The sequence below is a fragment of the Zingiber officinale genome, chromosome 5A (genome assembly GCF_018446385.1).
Source record: "Zingiber officinale cultivar Zhangliang chromosome 5A, Zo_v1.1, whole genome shotgun sequence".
Taxonomy (NCBI): Eukaryota; Viridiplantae; Streptophyta; class Magnoliopsida; order Zingiberales; family Zingiberaceae; genus Zingiber; species Zingiber officinale.
Genome location: NC_055994.1, coordinates 137,402,049 through 137,421,099, shown reverse-complemented (window position 1 = coordinate 137,421,099; position 19,051 = coordinate 137,402,049). Strand labels below are relative to the sequence as shown.

Genomic DNA, 19,051 nt, shown 5'->3' with positions numbered 1-19,051 from the left:
TTTCAAAACTTTATTAATATTATATATGAGACATAGATAAAATTTATATTATATTTTCATTAGATGATTTATAAATTAATTGAATAATTTATTTTAAATTTGTTATTTATTTTAGTTGATAATTATTTATATTTGTGATATAAATAAGTGGTATAAGCTTGGACTAAAATTGATAAATTGGATTAATTTATAGTGAAATCATTAGGTTTATCAATGCATGTCAGATAACCAACCGATCGAAGGAAAATTGATTATCATTTTCTCTTGTACTTCGTATCCATGATTTACTTTCACTCAACAATATCGGCAAGTGAAGCCGTCAGCCAGTACAGATAGATTTTCACTGTTATACATATATACTATTTTATTAAAAATCTTCCTCCTTTACTAACTAATTTTGGTGAAGCCTAAAATACATTTACGTTAATATCCTTTTTTCTATTTACACTAAAAATAATTCCAAAGTTTATTAATAATTTCACAAGCGAAACAATCAGTGATCTAGAGTTTGAGATTCAACTACAGCATATTATTATGAATTTTTCTCATCATTAAGTTTTTATAGTTGTTTTATATAAAAAAATATAGTTCTCATTAGTCCCATATCTTAAAATTGACAACACTATGATCAAAGAAACTTCTATAAATATTTTAGGCTGACGATGTTAAAAAATATACTTTTCTTAATTTTTTTTACTAAGACAAGTATAATATTAAATTAAAATAATTTTTTTCATAAGGACATAACAGTAGTTTATTGTTGGATTCTTACCTAAATAATTAATTCTTGGTTTATAAGGGTGACACTAGAAAATCCAAATAATTCGGATTTTCAAAAATCTAAATAATTTATATATTATTATATTACACACGCGTTTTCAAAGACTTAAATAATTTATATATTATTATATTACACACGCAACGCGTGTGCACAATCACACTAGTATATATTAAAATTTTATACAGTATCAATATGATTTTATAGAGAAGTTTTCGGTATAGTACGAGATCTCGGTATACATACATCGTGTCGTTTATCCATAAAAAATAAAATAAAAAACTGATATTAATTTTGTAAATATATTTTAATTTGTAAATAATGAAATGTACTATATTTTTAAAAATTATTTTGTGTTTAAAAAATTATAATAAAAAACTCGTTAACAAAATAAACTTTAATGAAGGAAATGAGCCCGAAGAGTTTTAATAAATTACTAAACCAACTCTTATTTAAATGATTTATAAATTAATTGAATACTTTATTACAAATTTGTTATACATTTTCATTTTTTTTAGTTGATAATTATTTCTAATTGTGTTATGATAACATTTATGGTGGAATGTTCTAGATCAAGATGATAAAATCGTATACCCAAGTTTTTGGTGAGATATATGGATCTTTTTTTTATTTTCACAATTTTTTTTTTAAAAAAAACTGATATTAATTTTTAAATATATTTTAATTTGTAAAAATGAAAGATACGATGATTTTTTAAAAATTATTTTATGTGTTAAAAAATATTAAAAAATTATTAACAAAAATAATTTTTAACCAAGTAAATGAGTTAGCAAAGATGACTAATTTTATCCGTTTTAATAAATTTATTATGGCTTTATTGAATTTGTAATAAATTTATCATGAAATTCTTTCAAAAATTTACTTTTATATATATATATATATATATATATATATATATATATATATATATATATATATATATATATAAGTGATATGCTGCGGACAAAGCCCGTGCGGACCGCTGCGGACATGCTTCCTGATCGGTCACCAGTCCGATCAGGGAACCTCCTGATCGGTCACCAGACCGATCAGGAAGCATGTCCGCAGCGGTCCGCGCGGGCTTTGTCCGCAGCATATCACTTCTGTATATATATATATATATATATAATGTGAAACTGTCACATCAGTGACCCCTAGAGTCGGTCCCACGGATATGGAGGAAGTATATATATATAAAAGACATGGATATAATTTATATTGTATTTTTCTTAAATGGTTTGTAATTAATTGAATAATTTATGCTAAATTTATTATTTATTTGCATATTTTTTAGTTATAATTATTTATATTTGTTCTATAGTATATCATTAAAAACTTTGGAATCCAACCAACCAGTTGTCCACATCCCTCCCTTGTATTTTTCTCTTGATGAATTCGTTTCTTCAATATACTAAGGGGCGCTTGATTCGGATAAGAAAATTGGAAAGAATATAGAAATGATTACAAATATTATTAAAATGAGAATAATACTCATACCCCTCATATTAGTGGGGAATGACCCATTCCTCTATTTAGAGGAATGAATCCGTGGGTCCCACATTCATTTCCCCAAACTAAGCACAAGTTTAATTTCATTCCCATTCCAAACCTCCCGAACAAGCATCCCCTAATTGTTTCTATTGGTGGTTTGATCTAGGAGTCGAGCTCCGAGTGCCAGTTGATTAGGCCTAAATCAAGCTAGCGTTTCAGTGTGATTGAGATCGCCATAATAGAAAATTAGTTGGTAGCATTCCATGAAGAATGATCGGGTCGAGGGTGAGTTTCAGTTTCTCTGAAGGACCCAAAGTGAATATGAATGAGATAGACTCAACATTTGCTATATTTGATCCTTCTAGATCCTTCATATGTGTCCCGTAATAGTTGATCCAAGAAGTTCAACTTGTTATACATCTCATCCGCTAGGTCACTAAAGGCATTCACAACGGCATTAATATCGACGTAGATATTTTTTTTGAAACGGTAACATTAACGTATTCAAATTTTTAAACACGTTAATACTATAAATTTTAAAAATAATAATAAAAAATAAATATTAATGCATTTCACGTTAAAAGTACTACAGATGCTCTAATGCAACTCATCTTTTAGTATTGTGTCAAAGCTATCAAATCAATTTAATATTTAATATTTTTTGTGATCTTTGATGTCTCATAGCATTTTTCGTCGATTAAATGAATCTTTAACCCATTGAGTCAAAAATTCTTTAGATCATGTCAAATCAAACTTTACGAGCTATGCTAATCCAACTTAATGTTTTGTGTCTTGTGATTTCCTGAATGTTATATGTCATCATTCATCGATCTTCAATACACCTTAATCTCATTTGTAAATTAGATTTGTAAATTTTAATATATTTTAAATTAAAAATAATAAAAATCTAGCTTGGAAAAAATATCAGAATTTTTGATATATATAGTACATACTATGTCGAATTATATTGAAAAATTCGGTAATACTATTTAATAGTTTGGTACCATATCAAAATTTAAGTGTAAACGATATAAAAATTATACCAAAATCAATATACAGAATATATATTTAAAAAATAAAATAAAAAATAATATTAATTTTATAAATACATTTTAATTTGTAAATATGAAAGATATAAATTTTTTAAAAATTATTTTATGCTTAAAACATTATAATAAAACAAAATTCATTAACAAAATAAATTTTAAAATGACTCATGATTATCACTAATAATAATTTTGACTGATTATATAAGTTTAAATTACTAAACCTATTATTATGACTTCATTGAATTTGTAATAAATTTATGGAAGAATTATTTTAAAAAATTGTTAATATTGTATATGAGACATAGATATAATTTATATTATATTTTCATTAAATGATTTATAAATTAATTGAATACTTTATTGTAAATTTGTTATATATTTTATATCTTTTTAATTGTTAATTATATCTAATTGTGTTATCACTTATCAAAAGCATTATAGGTGTTGTACTAAAATTGATAAATTGAATTGTTGTAGTCGTATGATAAAATTGTATATCGAAGTTTGTTTATATGTATACAGAATGAGATTTCGTGAATTTTTTTATTTCTCTATTTAAAAAAATAAAATAAAAAACTGATATTAATTTTTAAAATACATTTTAATTCGTAAATAACGGAAGATAGGATAATTTTTAAAATTATTTTATGTTTATTTAAAAAATATTGTTAAAAAAATAAATTTTAACTAAGAAAATATGAGAGCTGTTTTTCCCCATTTTACAGCATCCCCTCCCAGCTTCTCTCTCCGTTTCAAATGGCTATTCTACTCTCTTCCTTTTTTTTAAAAAAAATTATTTATTTTTCATTTAATTTTATTTGTTTAATTAATGTTATTTAAAAATAGCTCTCATGTTTATATATTTTTAATTTTATTTAGTTTTTATTTAATTTTATTTTTTAATTAATTTAATTTATTATTTTTTTATCAATACGATATCTTTTAAATTTTTATTTTTTTAATCAATTTTATTTATTATTTTGTAATCAATACTTTATTTTTATAATTTTATATAAATTTTATTTAGCTTTATTTTTTAATTAATTTTGTTTATTATTTTTTATCAATACTTTATTTTTTTAATTTTATATAAATTTTATTTAACTTTATTTTTAAATTAATTTTATTTATTATTTTTTCATAATACTTATATTTTTTCAATTTATTATTTTTAAAAATTTTATTTTTTTATTGATTTTATTTTTTTAATCAGTTTTTTTATCAATTTTATTTTTTGAATATTTTTTTATATGTTTATAATCTTTTGTTTATTTTTAGTTATAAATTTTAGGAGTTATTATTTGTAAAAATATAAAAATATGGATTAAAATAAAAATTATATATATTTAAATGAAAGGTAATTTAAATGAAGGGAGAGATTATGACATATATTAAAAATTATATAAAATACAAAAATAAAAAAAATTGATAAAAAAATAATAAACAAAATTGATTAAAGAAATAAAATTAAATAAAATTTAAAAATAATAAACAAAATTAATTTTAAAATATATATAAGTATTAATGGAAAAATAATAATCAAATTAATTAAAAAATAAAACTAAATAAAATTTAAATATATATGAGTATTAATGAAAAATAATAAACAAAATTAGTTACAAAAATAAAACTAAATAAAAATTAAATAAAATTTAAAAATATATATAAGTATTAATGAAAAAATAATATATAAAATTAATTAAAAAAATAAAGCTATATAAAAATTTTAAAAAATTTAAAAATATATATAACTACTAATGAAAAATAATAAATAAAATTAATTTAAAAAATAAAACTAAATAAAAATTAAAAATATATATATAAATATTAATGAAAAATTAATAAACAGAATTAATTTAAAAATAAAATTAAATATTTTTTTTAAAAAAAAAAGGATAGAAAAGACATTTGAATGGGAGAGGGGGGAGGTGCGTGTGGAAGAAATGTGCAGGAAATATATGAGCAACTTACCAATTACTATTTTATCCATTAAAATTTGTTATATTTTTTTATTCGCATGTTTTTTAGTTGATAATTATATATATTTGTGTTACAATGAGTGCTTGGTGAACTAAAATTGATAAATTAGATCAATTTATAGTCAAATCGTTCTAGATGGGCGATGTGGGATGACAAAATACGTTGGTTCATTAATACATACTCTAGAATCAACTGATTGAAAGTGTTCGTCAGTGTTTGCTCCCTCGGTCAGACTCTCTTTGAATTAAATTATGCGAAGCCGCCACTCAACACAACTAGAATTTCTTGTCAAACATTACCGATGTGATATATTAAAGTTTTGATATATTAAAATTTTAATAAGTATCAACATATTTTTTTTTATATCGATATTTTTGATACAATATATAATATATAGTATGAGATTACAAGCTCTAATCGGTAATGTCTATTTTTTACTATTTAAAAATAAAATAAAAAACTGATATAATTTTGTAAATACATTTGAATTTGTAAATAATGAAAGATATCATATTTTTTTAAAAAATATTTTATGTTTAATAAACTATAATAAAAAAATAATAAAATAAATTTTAATAAAGAAATGAGTATGATCATCACCCACGAATTTTGACGATAAATTAATAAACCTATTCCTATTTTATCCATTTTAATAATTTTTTTATGACTTTATTAAATTTGTAATAAATTTATCATTAAGAATTCTTTCAAAAATATGTAAATATTATATATGAGAATAGATATAATTTATATTATATTTTCATTAAATGATTTATAAATTAATTGGATTTTTTATTGTAAATTTGTTATATATTTTTATTTTTTTAATTGATAATTATTTCTAATTGTGTTATGAGAAGCAGTATAGGTGTTGGGTTAAAATTAATAAATTAGACTAATTTACTGTGGAGTTTTTCTAGATCGGGATGTGATTTCCTTTCACTCAGTAATACCGACAAAAGGTGGATCCTCTCCCAATTGAATCAAGTGAAGCCGCCACTTAGTACGGATAGAATGGATTCCCAACTAATCAAGTGAAGCCATCACTTAGTACGGGTAGAATTTTCTTATCTAACATTACAGATACAATATATTGATGTTCAGTATATTAAAATTTTAATATTATATCAGTATAATTTTATATATAGAAGTTTTCGGTACAATATATAGTATGATATTTTGGTATCTGTAGTCACTTCGGTAACCTCATGTTTTTTTTACTCTTTAAAAAAATAAAATAAAAAACTGATATTAATTTTATAAATACATTTTAATTTGTAAATAATGAAAGATGCGATATTTTAAAAATTATTTTATGTTTAAAAATTATAATAAAAAAATTCGTTAACAAAATAAATTTTAATGAACAAAATGAGTCCGAAGAATTTTGCCTATTACTAAACCTACTAATATTTTATCTATTTTAATAAATTTATTATGACTTTATTGAATTAGTAAAGATTTTTTTCAAAAATTTATTAATATTATATATGAAATCTAGATATAATTTATATTATGTTTCCATTAAATAATTTATAAATTAATTGAATATTTTATTATAAATTTGTTATATATTTTCATAGTTTTTTTAGTTGATAATTATTTTTGTGAGATAGTATGAGTATAAAATTGATAAATTGTACTGCAATTGTTTTTGGTATGATAAAATTGATACGAATTTTGATATCGATATATCATACCTACTTTATTGATAATTTTTTTTTTATGTTCACTATTTAAAAAAATAAGAAACTGATATTAATTTTTAAATACATTTTAATTTGTAAATAATGAAAGCTATGATAATTTTTAAAAACTATTTTATTTTTTTAAATTATTAAAAAATCATTAACAAGAATAAATTTATAAGGGTAAATTACTAAATTTACTGCTATTTTATCTTTATTGAATTTGTAATAAATTTATAATGAAAAATTCTTTCGAAAATTTGTTAATATTATATATGACATAGATATAATTTATATTAAATTTTATTAAATAATTTATAAATTAATTGAATAATTTATTTTAAATTTGTTATTTATTTACGTATTTTTTTAGTTATAATTGTTTATATTTGTCTTAATAAGCGGTATATTAAAAATTGGTCGCATGCCCTAGAACCCGGTTGTCCGCCGGCGTCTCTCCGTCTCGTTTCTCTCCGCTCCGGGTAAATCCGCGAATTCGCTCCTTCAGCGATTCAACGAACAGGTAGAGTTGCCCTGTCTCTCTTGATTGTTTTTGATCCTGGAGTCTAGTTTCGAGGCTGAGTTGATTAGGCCCAAATCAAGCTAGCGTTTCGGTGTGGTCGAGATCGCCGGAATAGAAAATTCGTTGGTAGCATTCCATGTTTATCGTGTGAGGGTGAGTTTTAGTTATCCTTTTAGATCCTTCATAGGCGTCCAGCAACAGCTGATCTTGGAGAAGACATAAGGGCACGATGCCATTGTGTTATTGTGCTCTTATGTCGTGTCACGGTGGTGGGCTTTGTGTCACCCTTGCCTAACTACGACAGTCAGCTAGTCAGTCTTAGCAGAGAGTGATAATTATGACTAGTTATAGTGTCTATGATTGACTTAGTGTGTCGAATGGGACAGATACATCTCACAATGGTGCTGTTATTTTTGGTTGGCAGGTTATGGTTACATTTGTATGGTTATGTTGTATATTATGTGCAGTTAAACTGAATTTCATTATTGTGTGTGGTTGCAACCATTTAGAGATTTGCATAAGAGTAAAAGATAGGTTTTTATTATTTTAAAGGAGAGAGTCTTTGGTTTAGTTATGCGCTTGTGTCACCAATTATGACCTTTTGGGTTATGATTTGGCCCAAACGTGAGTGTGTTGGTCTTACGATGAATGTACCCCTGGCCAACAAAGTAACCTATTCATTTTTTTTAACTTCTTTTGCATTTTTAATTCAATATACTTTTGAACTTTTATATTATTTTTTTGTTCATGCTTATTGGCTGTTGTGATCATACTTGTGATTGGTGCACAAATGTGCAACAGTGTTCCTGTTAAATACTAATATATTCACTGATTTATTCTATTTAACTTAATACATGTGAAATATTTTACGGTCTTACAAACTTGTAATAATGGAGATACGATGTTTGGCATATGATATGTATTGGACAATAATACCATGTCACACATATTTAGGAGCTGAGCACATTTCTGTGATGGCTATGCCTTACTAGCCTTTAGCCTAGACAATCATAGATTTATTGTAGTAGCCTCTTGGTTGGCATCATTTTGATGTGATAGACCCAGGTTAGCTTAGTGACACAGAGTTCTTGTACTAGCTACAACAATTGACAATAAACATTAGTGTTGTTCTCAAGCTACTAGTCTGTCAGCATCAATGATCATCCCATACTCAAGCAAGCACAATGCAATGCAGAGGGGAAACCCAATGGTCTTACACTTGTTAGGAGGGAGGTAGATGCATTCAATTGTTACATTAAGAACTCATTAACTGAATTTAGATCAACGTATAGATAGGTGAAGATGATATTGGGTGCTATATTCCATCATGTGAGAGAGTAAGGGTGTTGGATTCATTGAGATTTTTCTCATATTCATTGCTTACACATCATACTGTTTGATGGTGTAACGTGTTAGGGAATCAATGCTTGATATTGGCAGAAACTATAATTTTTTTTATTGATATGCGCATTAAGTGTGCATGAAGCTAAAATAGTGCAAATAGAACTTATGGAGAAATTAAGGGACTTTCTACGTAACATTTCCTTAACAAATGGTTAAGGATTAAATTGAATTCCACAATGAATGAAAGATGGTAAAACACCTAGGGCAAATTGTAATCCTATTTATTTATTTGTTTCAGAGTAAACAGCTGAACACCATTGTGTCCTCATGGAGAAGGCATCTTCTCTACTCTTCTCCGGCGTTCACATAGATAGGAAGCGGTTTGCTCATGACATTGCTCGGTTTCAGGTATCTATGACAGCTGATTTGTCTCGCATCATAATCAATTTCCTGTACTGTTGATTCCTTACTTTTCAATTGTGTTCTACACTTCTGCAGCCGAAGAAGGAACTAATTAATCCTGAAATCCCACCTGACAAACTTATGCTATCCGCAGTGGAGGTAAAGGGTAACATGAAGCAAAAGAAGAGGAAGCGCAAGGACAAGGATTCTGCTGGTGATTTTGAAATCATTTAGATAATCATAATAAACATTGTTTCTTTAATGTTTGTTTAACCTTTATTTACACGTCAGACTTTCTTATTTTTGTGTTCTTTCATATATCAGAAGCTGTGGAAGGGTTCAGTGTATTCAAGAGTTCTGAATCTTTATCTTCCATTCTGGAAAAGAATGTTATGGATGCTGATTCTATTGAGCAGAAGAAGGAAGCAGCAAAACAGATTGAGGTGGTGCTTGGTTTAACTTTGTAATAACTTTTTTTCCCCCTCTCGACTCCCTCTAAAATGGTAACTTTACATCTGCAGAGATCTTCTATTCTTCGGAAAAAGTATAAGATACATGTTTCTGGGCATGGTGCTCCTTCTCCACTTGAAAGTTTTGCAGAGCTTAGCTCAAGGTATGGTTCCTGTATGTGTGAATATTGCATTTTTATCAAGGTTTTACATATGCTTCTATCTATCTGGAGATTATTGTATGAGATAAATCTGCATGTACAGTTTGTTCAATTTACATATTGACATTTGTGTAATGCGGCATGCACTGTATGTTGTCTTGCAGCATGAATAATGCTAGTGGAGTGAAAATGTGCTGGGAACAATGATTCAAATCTGAGTAATCATGATTTTGTTGAAATTTTGATTAAAAAAATCCAGTTGGGATCAGTTGAAACTATTAACTGTGGCACTTTTATTAATCAACAAGGGCATCAAGCTATGATGATATAGTAATAAGGATCAGAATGGCTAAAAATAAGAAAAGAAAAAGGATAACTCAGAATTTAACTGGCAAAAATGCTGATGCAAAATTAAAACTTTTTTTGCCTAAATAAGTAATGAATTCTTCATGAAATAAAGTTGACCACTTTAGAGTAAATTTATTAAAAAAAATGCATGCTTGATGAAAAATAATGAATCTGATGTATTCTCCAACAAGCTTTTGATAGTTGGCAATAGAACTGGATGAAAATGATGGTGACAACCATGGACCACCCAAGTTTGAAGAATTCCACATAGTTGCTCTTGCTCCTCCGTAAGAAACCCAAGTTCAAAGTAATAACCCTGCTAGACCCAACTTAATATAAAAGTCATGTAAAACCCTTGTTTCTAAATGCACAGCACATTAGTGGAGCATTCTCTCAAGTACAAAAACATTCTGGACTCATTGAGTGAAGTAACTTAATGTTTAGTAAAGAAACTGTGTCTTCATGCGTAGCATCATTAGTACATAGGACAGTACAGAAATTGAACTATGATCCTCTGAGAAGAAAACATAGTGATGTTGAAACCAAAAACAATATTTTGATGATATTAAACAAACCTGTTGAATATCATCGGAAGGGAGCATTAATCACATTTGTCATTCTAAAACAATGCCGTGTGTTACTGGTGCTTCTATCATTGCTAGTTGGTGTTATTGAAAATGCTGTAGACAATAGCATTGGGATGATATTTACTCAAGTGGAAGGTATTTTTGAAAATGTTTTAAGACAATAGTACTGGAATTGTTATTTCTCAAGTAGAATGCTGGCGCTGCTATCGTTGCTAGTTGGTGTTATTGAATATGCTTTAAGACCATAGTAGTGGAATGATTGTTACTCAAGTAGAATGATTCTTTTTCCTAAAGAACAGGAAGAAATAACAAATCCAAAGTCTAAAAAAAGCTACTTTAGCCCTTTTTTCTGTTCTTTGGTTCTCCATTTTCTTTTATAATAAGTTTGTATTCAGGAAACAGGTTTTTCATCCAACCCTAGATTTCTTTTTTTTTTGCTTCAGCTTGATGGGATAAATATGAAGGGGAGCCTTGGCGCAACGGTAAAGTTGTTGTCATGTGATCAAAAGGTCACAAGTTCGAATCCCGGAAACAGCCTCTTGCAAAAAACAGGGTAAGGTTACGTACAATGGATCCTTTCCCAGGACCCCGCATGGCGGGAGCTTCGTGCATCGGGCTGCCCTTTTTTTGATGGGATAAATATGCATGGTAGTATTTAGATTGGTCAGATTAGGAACCCTTTTCAATGCAAAAGATTGATTGTGTTTTAAAGATCCAAATGTCAAAGTGGAAACAAGACCATTCAAGTCAACTCTTGTAACATTGTTTACTTTGTTCTATTTTCAATAACATGTATGTTATTATTTTTGGTGTTCTTGATTGGTTCTCACCAATCAGCTAAAATTGTTTCCTATTGGGTATCTACTTAAGTGCAAATTAGCTTTCTCCCAAATTCATGGAAACATGTCATAATATGCAGAACACAAGGTATCCAATTACGACAAATATGCATTATAGCAAATTTCATATCCACAGAATAGAAAAGAAGGAAGTGGATGAATTTGCAGAATTTGGATGTGGATTGATGTTTACTTTGAAATTAAAACATGAGGAACCAGAAGTCAACTGAAAACCACAACAATATACCATAACACAAAAAGCTCAGGGCTATTAATGAGTATGTAGATAGGGATGTAAACGAGCCAAACTGAGCCGAACAGTATTAGGCTCGAGCTCGGCTCGTTTAAGTTATATTCGGGCTTGAGCTCGGTTCAAGCTCAAATCGAACTTTTATTACAAGGCTCGAGCTCGGCTCGTTTTGGAATTATCAAGCTCGCGAACATTTCGAGGTTGGCTCGTTATTAGCTCGATTATCATAGTTAACGAGCCTAATTCGTTAAACTAGCTCGGGCTCGTTTTCGGATTCATTTTAGAGCTCGTTTTAAGGTTCGTTTTAGAACAAGTTTTTTGGCTCGTTTTAGAGCTCTTTTTTTTTTGCTCGATTTAAGGCTCGTTTTAAGGCTCGTTTTTTGGCTCGTGAGTCTACAAATGAATATGTTCGCGAGCTCACGAGCCGAATATCCTTAAGCTCAAGCTCGGCTCGATAAAACTGCTGAGCTCGAAATTGAGCTCGAGCTCGGCTCGATAAGATAAACGAACGAACTCGAACAAGCTTTTTATCGAACCGAGCTCTGAATAACTCGCGAACCGTTTGGTTCATTTACATCCCTATATGTAGATGATGTTAAGTAGCTAATTTATGACTTATATTTAATTGTGTTGGTATGTAAACATTTGAAACGCTGACAAATTCAATTGATTGCATGGGTCTTTCTAATTGACATTAATGATTCAAGACTCAAACGTTAGAAACACAGATATCGCTCTATTATTTTGCTAAATGACACTGATGGCTTAAGGCTCATAAATAGAAACATAGCTAGCATTGAGAGTAGTGCAAGATTCCTATTTTCTGAAATTTTGTTCTTTTAAGGTTTGGTATAGGTTGTTGTGTTGCTTTACTAAAAATTCATTATTATGGATTATATGGGTCTAAAAGTTTTGATAGCTAGTTCTGTAAATTATAAAATTTCTAATTATGAACCAAAATAATATTAATGAATAATGAGCTAAGATTTAAATGAAAGTTGACCGCAAAAGTCTAACAGCATTAGGCTGGAATTGGTGATGATGCATATGATGAAACACTTCTGTATTCCAACTAATGCCATGCTAAGAAATCAAATTTCATAGTAAATAATAAATCTAATTGAATTTTTTTGTTCATATGTAGCAACTAGAAAAATTTTCAACTATCTCCTGAAATTTCCTTGCAGTTAATGTCTATGTTGTCCATCCATCAATCTCGTTCAAAAGAGTGACAAAAAAGTGTTTATTAGACTTTGATGTAGTTGTTAAGTAACTTGGCTGGAGATGAAACCTTGGTTAAAAATTACTGAGGCTTCAGCTAAGTCAGTGCTACTTAGTTCCAGAAGTAAATTAAACCAAACTTTGTCGGATTTCTTGTTTATTGTTTCTTTCACGTATATGTGATGGATGATGGTGGTCTAATGGAATCTGTTCCTCGATTGCTGAAGGTTTTTTGTTTCTAAAGTTATTGCAAATTTGCCTCCTGAAACTTCTTATTTACTTCAGCTTCCAATCAAAGAAGGCTATTTATGTCACAGTATGTTGTATGCATTGGTGTTCCCAAACCACCAAGTGCTGCAAACTGTAGCATTTCTATTTGCCATTATGCTCATGGTGGCATAACTTTATTTTCTAGTTTACCTTGATACTATAGTGCATACCCAGTCTAAACTGATTTGGTATATATTTGCGTTGGACTCTAATTTTCCTTCCATCTACTTGCATTAACTTTATTTTCTTCTTCATTTACTAAAACCTGTATTTTTCATTGTGTGCAGGTATAAGTGCAAACCTTATTTATTGCAAAACTTATCTGAACGTGGTTTCAGAGAGCCTACACCTATTCAGAGGCAGGCTATTCCAATTCTCCTTTCCGTATGCTCTAAACTTGGCTTCCTCTTTTTCTTTTTTTTTTTAAGCAAGTTATTTGTTACTTTCAATACCTAATGCTTCTAGCTACATAATTCAAATTTGACATTTCATGTCTTGCTTATTGCAGAAGAGGGATTGCTTTGCATGTGCGCCCACTGGTTCTGGCAAGACATTAGCCTTTTTGTGTCCAATTCTCATGAAAATTAAGGTAACTTTCTGTGTGAATTTGATTTAGTCAATGTTTTTTCTTTCTTATTTTGTGTTTTCCTAATTGCCTTTAGCCAGGATCAAAAAATGGTGTGAAGGCTGTTATTCTCTGCCCTACTAGAGAATTAGCTGCTCAAACTGCTAGAGAGTGCAAGAAGCTGGCCAAGGGGAGGAAATTTTACATCAAGTTGATGACCAAGGAGCTTTCCACAAGTGGGAATTTTGAAAAGATGCCATGTGATATAATCATATCTACTCCCCTTCGATTGGATTTTGTTATTCGTAAAAGAAAGCTTGATTTGAGCCGGTATGATCAAAATACTCACTCCTTGTTTGCCCCAAGTAAAAACAATAAGAGTGAGCTCTTTTACTGAGTTAACAAAAAAAAGGTTATTATTGTATGTGGTTGTAGAGGTTGTTCTTGCAACGACGTATTTGATTGTCTCCATGCTAACAATTAATATCTCTGAATATATTTCTTTTCTATTATTTGCTCTGTCTTCTTATTGATTAGTCTATTAAATGTACATCTCTTTTCCTTTTGTTGTGACTGAGTTGTTACCAAAGAATGGTCTGCCAAGTGATTTCTGTGCCAATTGATTTCCTATTAACACATGATTCAATATGGATTAATGTGGCGTTATCAAAATGATACCGTAGCATGTGCAGGTCCACATTGTGAGCAATCATGATCCTGTTTCATGCTAGTATTGCAGTTTAGTGTACATAAACAATTGATATTTTCTTCAAATAGTGTTCTTACAAAATACTTCGGTAAAAAATAAGAGCATGAAGTTTATTGAACAGAATGCAGAGTTAATGCAACAAAATACACAACTGCATTAAAATCTTGGATATAGGTAATTTATGAGAATGTAATAGGATAAGCGAGTTTTGTATCAGTGTTTCATAATTTAACTATTTGTTTCTTACAATTGGAGTGAATGTTTACAGTAGGTCTAATAAGAATCATGGAACTGCTGTACATATTGGAAAGTTTATCACTGGATTTGAATGGACTGGTAGTTTGTCATTCTACAATTTCTTGACTGTTGTTTTGTTGGTATGAGAATCATCTCGTGGTTGTCATTATCACACTGCTATTCTCTTTAAAAGGAATGGTGGATAAAGTACCATAATTTTTTTTATAATTTTGCATATTATCTTGTTGGCTGTTATTTATTTATTCTAACCTTTTGCAGGGTTAAATATCTAGTCTTGGACGAAGCTGATAAGCTTTTTGAGCTAGGTTTTATGGAACAAATTGATTCTGTGGTCAAAGCCTGTTCCAAGACGACTGTAGTTCGTTCACTGTTTAGTGCAACCTTGCCAGAATCTGTTGAAAAACTTGCAAGCACAGTCATGGTTGATGCAGTCCGAGTGAATGTTGGTAGAAAGTATGACAAATAATAGTATTATCTAAACAATAAAAATATCTAGTTTCATAGTCATTGATGTTTTGTGAACTTCTGACAGAAATTCTGCCTCTGAGTTGATTAAGCAAAGACTTGTTTTTACTGGCAGCGAGAAAGGAAAACTGCTTGCTCTTCGTCAATGTTTTCAAGAGGTACCTCTGTTCATATTTTCTGTGGAGCTGAGGCACATTTTGAATACTGCTCTGTTAAGCAGACATGCATTTCTCTGCTGCCTTACCTAATTCCTCCAGTACTTAACCCTGTATGTGTTTTTCGCTGGTAGAGTTTGAATCCTCCTGTGCTAGTGTTTGTCCAAAGCAAAGAAAGAGCAAAGGAACTTTACAGGGAATTAGCATTTGACGATATAAGAGCTGATGTTATTCATGCTGACCTTTCCCAGCAGCAGGTTAGCATTTCCAATCACTATGTGATTGTCCATTTGGCTTGAATCAGTGTTTTCTTCTGCGATACATTGGATTTACAATTTGCTTTGTGTTTTCGAATTCTGACCATACAATCTTCTGTTCCCATAGAGAGAAGATGCAGTTAACAACTTCAGATCAGGCAAGACATGGGTTTTGATAGCAACAGATGTGGTTTCTCGTGGGATGGATTTTAAGGGCATCAATTGTGTGATTAACTATGATTTTCCTGAATCTGCAGCTGCTTATATTCATAGAATTGGTAAGTCGTTTTTCTATTTTCGTTTTAATTATAGCACACGGACCAATCATATGGAACTCTGTTGAATTCTACTGTTGATTATCTAATTTGGCTGCCAGAATCTGAACTCTCCCTTGTGAGCTTACCATTTTACATCTCTCAAATTTACAATCTTCTTTCTTGCCCTTCCAAATTACAGGTCGGTCTGGTCGAGCTGGTAGACCTGGAGAAGCTATAACATTCTACACTGAAGAGGATAAGCCTTTTCTGCGCAACATAGCGAATGTGATGGCCATATCTCATTGTGAGGTTCCTGCCTGGATATTAGCACTGCCTAAACTCAAAAAAAGAAAGCACCGGCCACATCGAGACTCAATATCAACTCTACCCGAGGATAACACATAAATCTGTTTGAAAGCTTTCAGGATCTCATCTCCCATCTTATCTTTCCAGGTTGGTTCTGCACATGTTCACAAGTGAATGCCTGCATCGCTTTTCTTTAATCCGATCAAACGTTATCTTATGACTCGCACAGATTTCCTGCAGTTTTCTATTGCTGCTCTGTGTTCCATGATTTCAATCAGAGGCTTTATTTAATGGAGAATCAAGTATTGGTTCTTGAAAACGTGCTTCAAACCTCCAAGCTACTGTACTTATGCATTTTTTATTTTTTATTTTTCCTTTCCATTTTACTCTATAAGTTCTCTAGTATGTTCAAATGCTGCATTTTATGACGATCAGGAACATAGAAGCAAATAGATTGAGAGTTGGCCTTTACCTTTACATTATATCGGCAATCTTGCGATCCCCATGGCTTGTCATTGTGCACTGGCATGGTAGATATGGATTTCATCTTGATGCAAACAGGCTGAACAATTGTTACATCAACTAACACAATCTCCACTTTTTTGAACTACATGTGGAAATTTTTTGTTCCTTGAGCTTGCAAGATATCGATATATGTAAACATGAAAACAAAACCTCAGACAGCAATATCAAGTATAAGTAGCAACTAGTTGGTATATTGTTTCTTGTTCAAGAATCTGCTGCCATTTTTCTAGATTGAGAGTTAGCCTTTACCTTTGCATATCTGCTGGCACTTTTTCAAGAATCTTGAAACAAAATGTTTAGATCAAACTGTGAGTTTCTGCTAGGAACACAATGACTAAGGCTCTGCGATATTTGATAGCTGATAAGATACAAGTTCTACAATAATATCATGCTATATCTTACTCAGGGTTCGAGTAGTTAATATTTTCGCCATATCATACAGAAGATATGGCCATCATATTTGACTCACTAAACTCTCATATGTCTCTTTCAGTGGCACATAATCTGAGTTTGGATGAATGAGTAGAGAAAAGGATCCATAAACATCCAATGAAGGATCATCCTTATAACAAGATAATGTTAATTGTCTTTTTTAAAGAAAGTTTTTTAATATCATAAAGATAACTTGATATCACATTGATAAAGAAAATAATTATCTTATTAAATACATATGTCACAGGTTTAAAGGACAACTTGAAAATTTGAGGATTTTGCCCAACACTTGTCGTTTGTATTGATTCTTATTCAATTGTGGAATAATTGGGCAAAATATGACAATGGAAAAGAGTCAATTTACTAAAATTATTTTTTTCCCCTGTAGTTTCAAATAATTTGTGTAACTTATGAACTCGTATTTCTTTGGAATTTTTAGTTATATATTTTTAATCAAATTATTTTGATAAACTTTTAGGAGCAAAAATTAACAAATAAGAGTATGAATGAACTCCTATGGGCATCATAAAAAAAATAAAAATTAAAAGCATGAATAAATTCTAAAAGCTCTATGCATTTAATAATATTCTCATATTGTCATTTAACCATTGGAAATCTCATATTATAAGAGTGTTAGGATATTTTATTCAAAACACTTTAATGATTGTGTTATACAAAAATATATAAGCGAACTTTGTGTTCAAAATAATAAGTTAAAACAATAATATAAGATTAATGCTTCTATAAATTTATTCATATCTACTTTTAAATTTTGACCATTACAAAATCATCAAGATATTGTAATTAAAACATTTTGACAAGTGATTTAATTTGTCAGTCAGTGATATAATTAAATATTATGTCATTGTTCTATAGAATCAAAGTTTGAATTCTAATGCCTTGGAATATGATGCAGCTGCAAAATATCTATGTATTTTTCTATGTATTCATCATAAGTATTTTTCTTTGGTGAAATAAAAATTTAAGATGTTAGGCTGTTCGTTATAAGTATTTTTAAATTTATCATGACGATTAGTAATAATTTTTTTAAGATCAAATCAGTCATTCTCTCAGAATTAATTTGTCAAAAAGATTGAATAAAAAATTGTCTATTTTGATGAAGTATAAACATTTGAATTATTAAAAAATATATTATGTTTAACTAATTTCAAATTTATTAGAGTCAAAGATGATATTATTCATCTTAAATGATTCAGTATTATCGATCCTATAACCCTATGATAAAATATAAGTAAATTATTTAAAATATTTTATCCTAGTACAATAACTTTTTACATGAAAAAATCATACATCCAATGAAATATTTTCTATCTACTAGAAGGTGACTTTAAGATCAATTAAAATAAATATCCACGTAGATAATATCTACACCAATCCGTGGGCAACTAATTTCAAATCTATTAAAATGATAGTGGAAACCAAATTGGCTTTTGGAGCATGAGAGTGACATGGCATGTTCTTCATCATTCACATTAATACATGATACATTAGCCGCCAGGTCACAAAAAGAGATGAATTCTCATTCGTCACGGAATCTCCCCTTGGATTTTGCATGGAATTTAGAGGGACAAAAAATCAATGAAAACCCACATGTCCAACTCAGCAATAACATCATTGCACAATTAATTCACATAAAACATCTTAGGATTATAATTTTTTTTAAATAAAAAAATAATACTTTAAAAATCAAAATATTTTAATATTTCTATAGTATATTTAAT

At 29.2% G+C, this 19,051-nt stretch overlaps 1 protein-coding gene across 4 annotated transcripts; it reads left to right on the top strand.

Annotated features, from left to right (window-relative positions):
* Positions 1-7,373: 7,373 nt before the first annotated feature.
* LOC121982032 (DEAD-box ATP-dependent RNA helicase 57-like) lies at positions 7,374-16,829 on the top strand. 4 transcript variants are annotated; one of them, XR_006111987.1, is made up of 15 exons: positions 7,374-7,509; positions 9,152-9,261; positions 9,352-9,469; positions 9,580-9,698; positions 9,777-9,868; positions 13,668-13,764; positions 13,889-13,969; positions 14,043-14,275; positions 15,171-15,365; positions 15,445-15,535; positions 15,667-15,789; positions 15,917-16,067; positions 16,246-16,499; positions 16,593-16,695; positions 16,788-16,829. XR_006111987.1 is itself a non-coding variant. In XM_042534887.1 (14 exons), exons 2-13 carry the CDS (start codon positions 9,181-9,183, stop codon positions 16,449-16,451), a joined length of 1,587 nt encoding a protein of 528 aa, XP_042390821.1. In that variant the 5' UTR covers positions 7,374-7,509; positions 9,152-9,180; the 3' UTR covers positions 16,452-16,499; positions 16,593-16,829. The 4 variants fall into 4 exon arrangements, 2 of the variants coding, with proteins under 2 accessions (XP_042390821.1, XP_042390820.1); XR_006111988.1 differs by having other exon boundaries at positions 16,582-16,695; XM_042534887.1 differs by having other exon boundaries at positions 16,593-16,829.
* The last annotated feature ends 2,222 nt before the right edge of the window (positions 16,830-19,051 follow it).

Coding starts and splice junctions, on each gene's coding strand:
- LOC121982032 (XM_042534887.1), top strand. CDS start 9,181: ATGGAGAAGGCATCTTCTCTACTCTTCTCCGGCGTTCACATAGATAGG. Junction 13,765..13,888: donor CTATTCCAATTCTCCTTTCC/GTATGCTCTAAA, acceptor TGCTTATTGCAG/AAGAGGGATTGCTTTGCATG. Junction 16,068..16,245: donor TGCTTATATTCATAGAATTG/GTAAGTCGTTTT, acceptor TCCAAATTACAG/GTCGGTCTGGTCGAGCTGGT.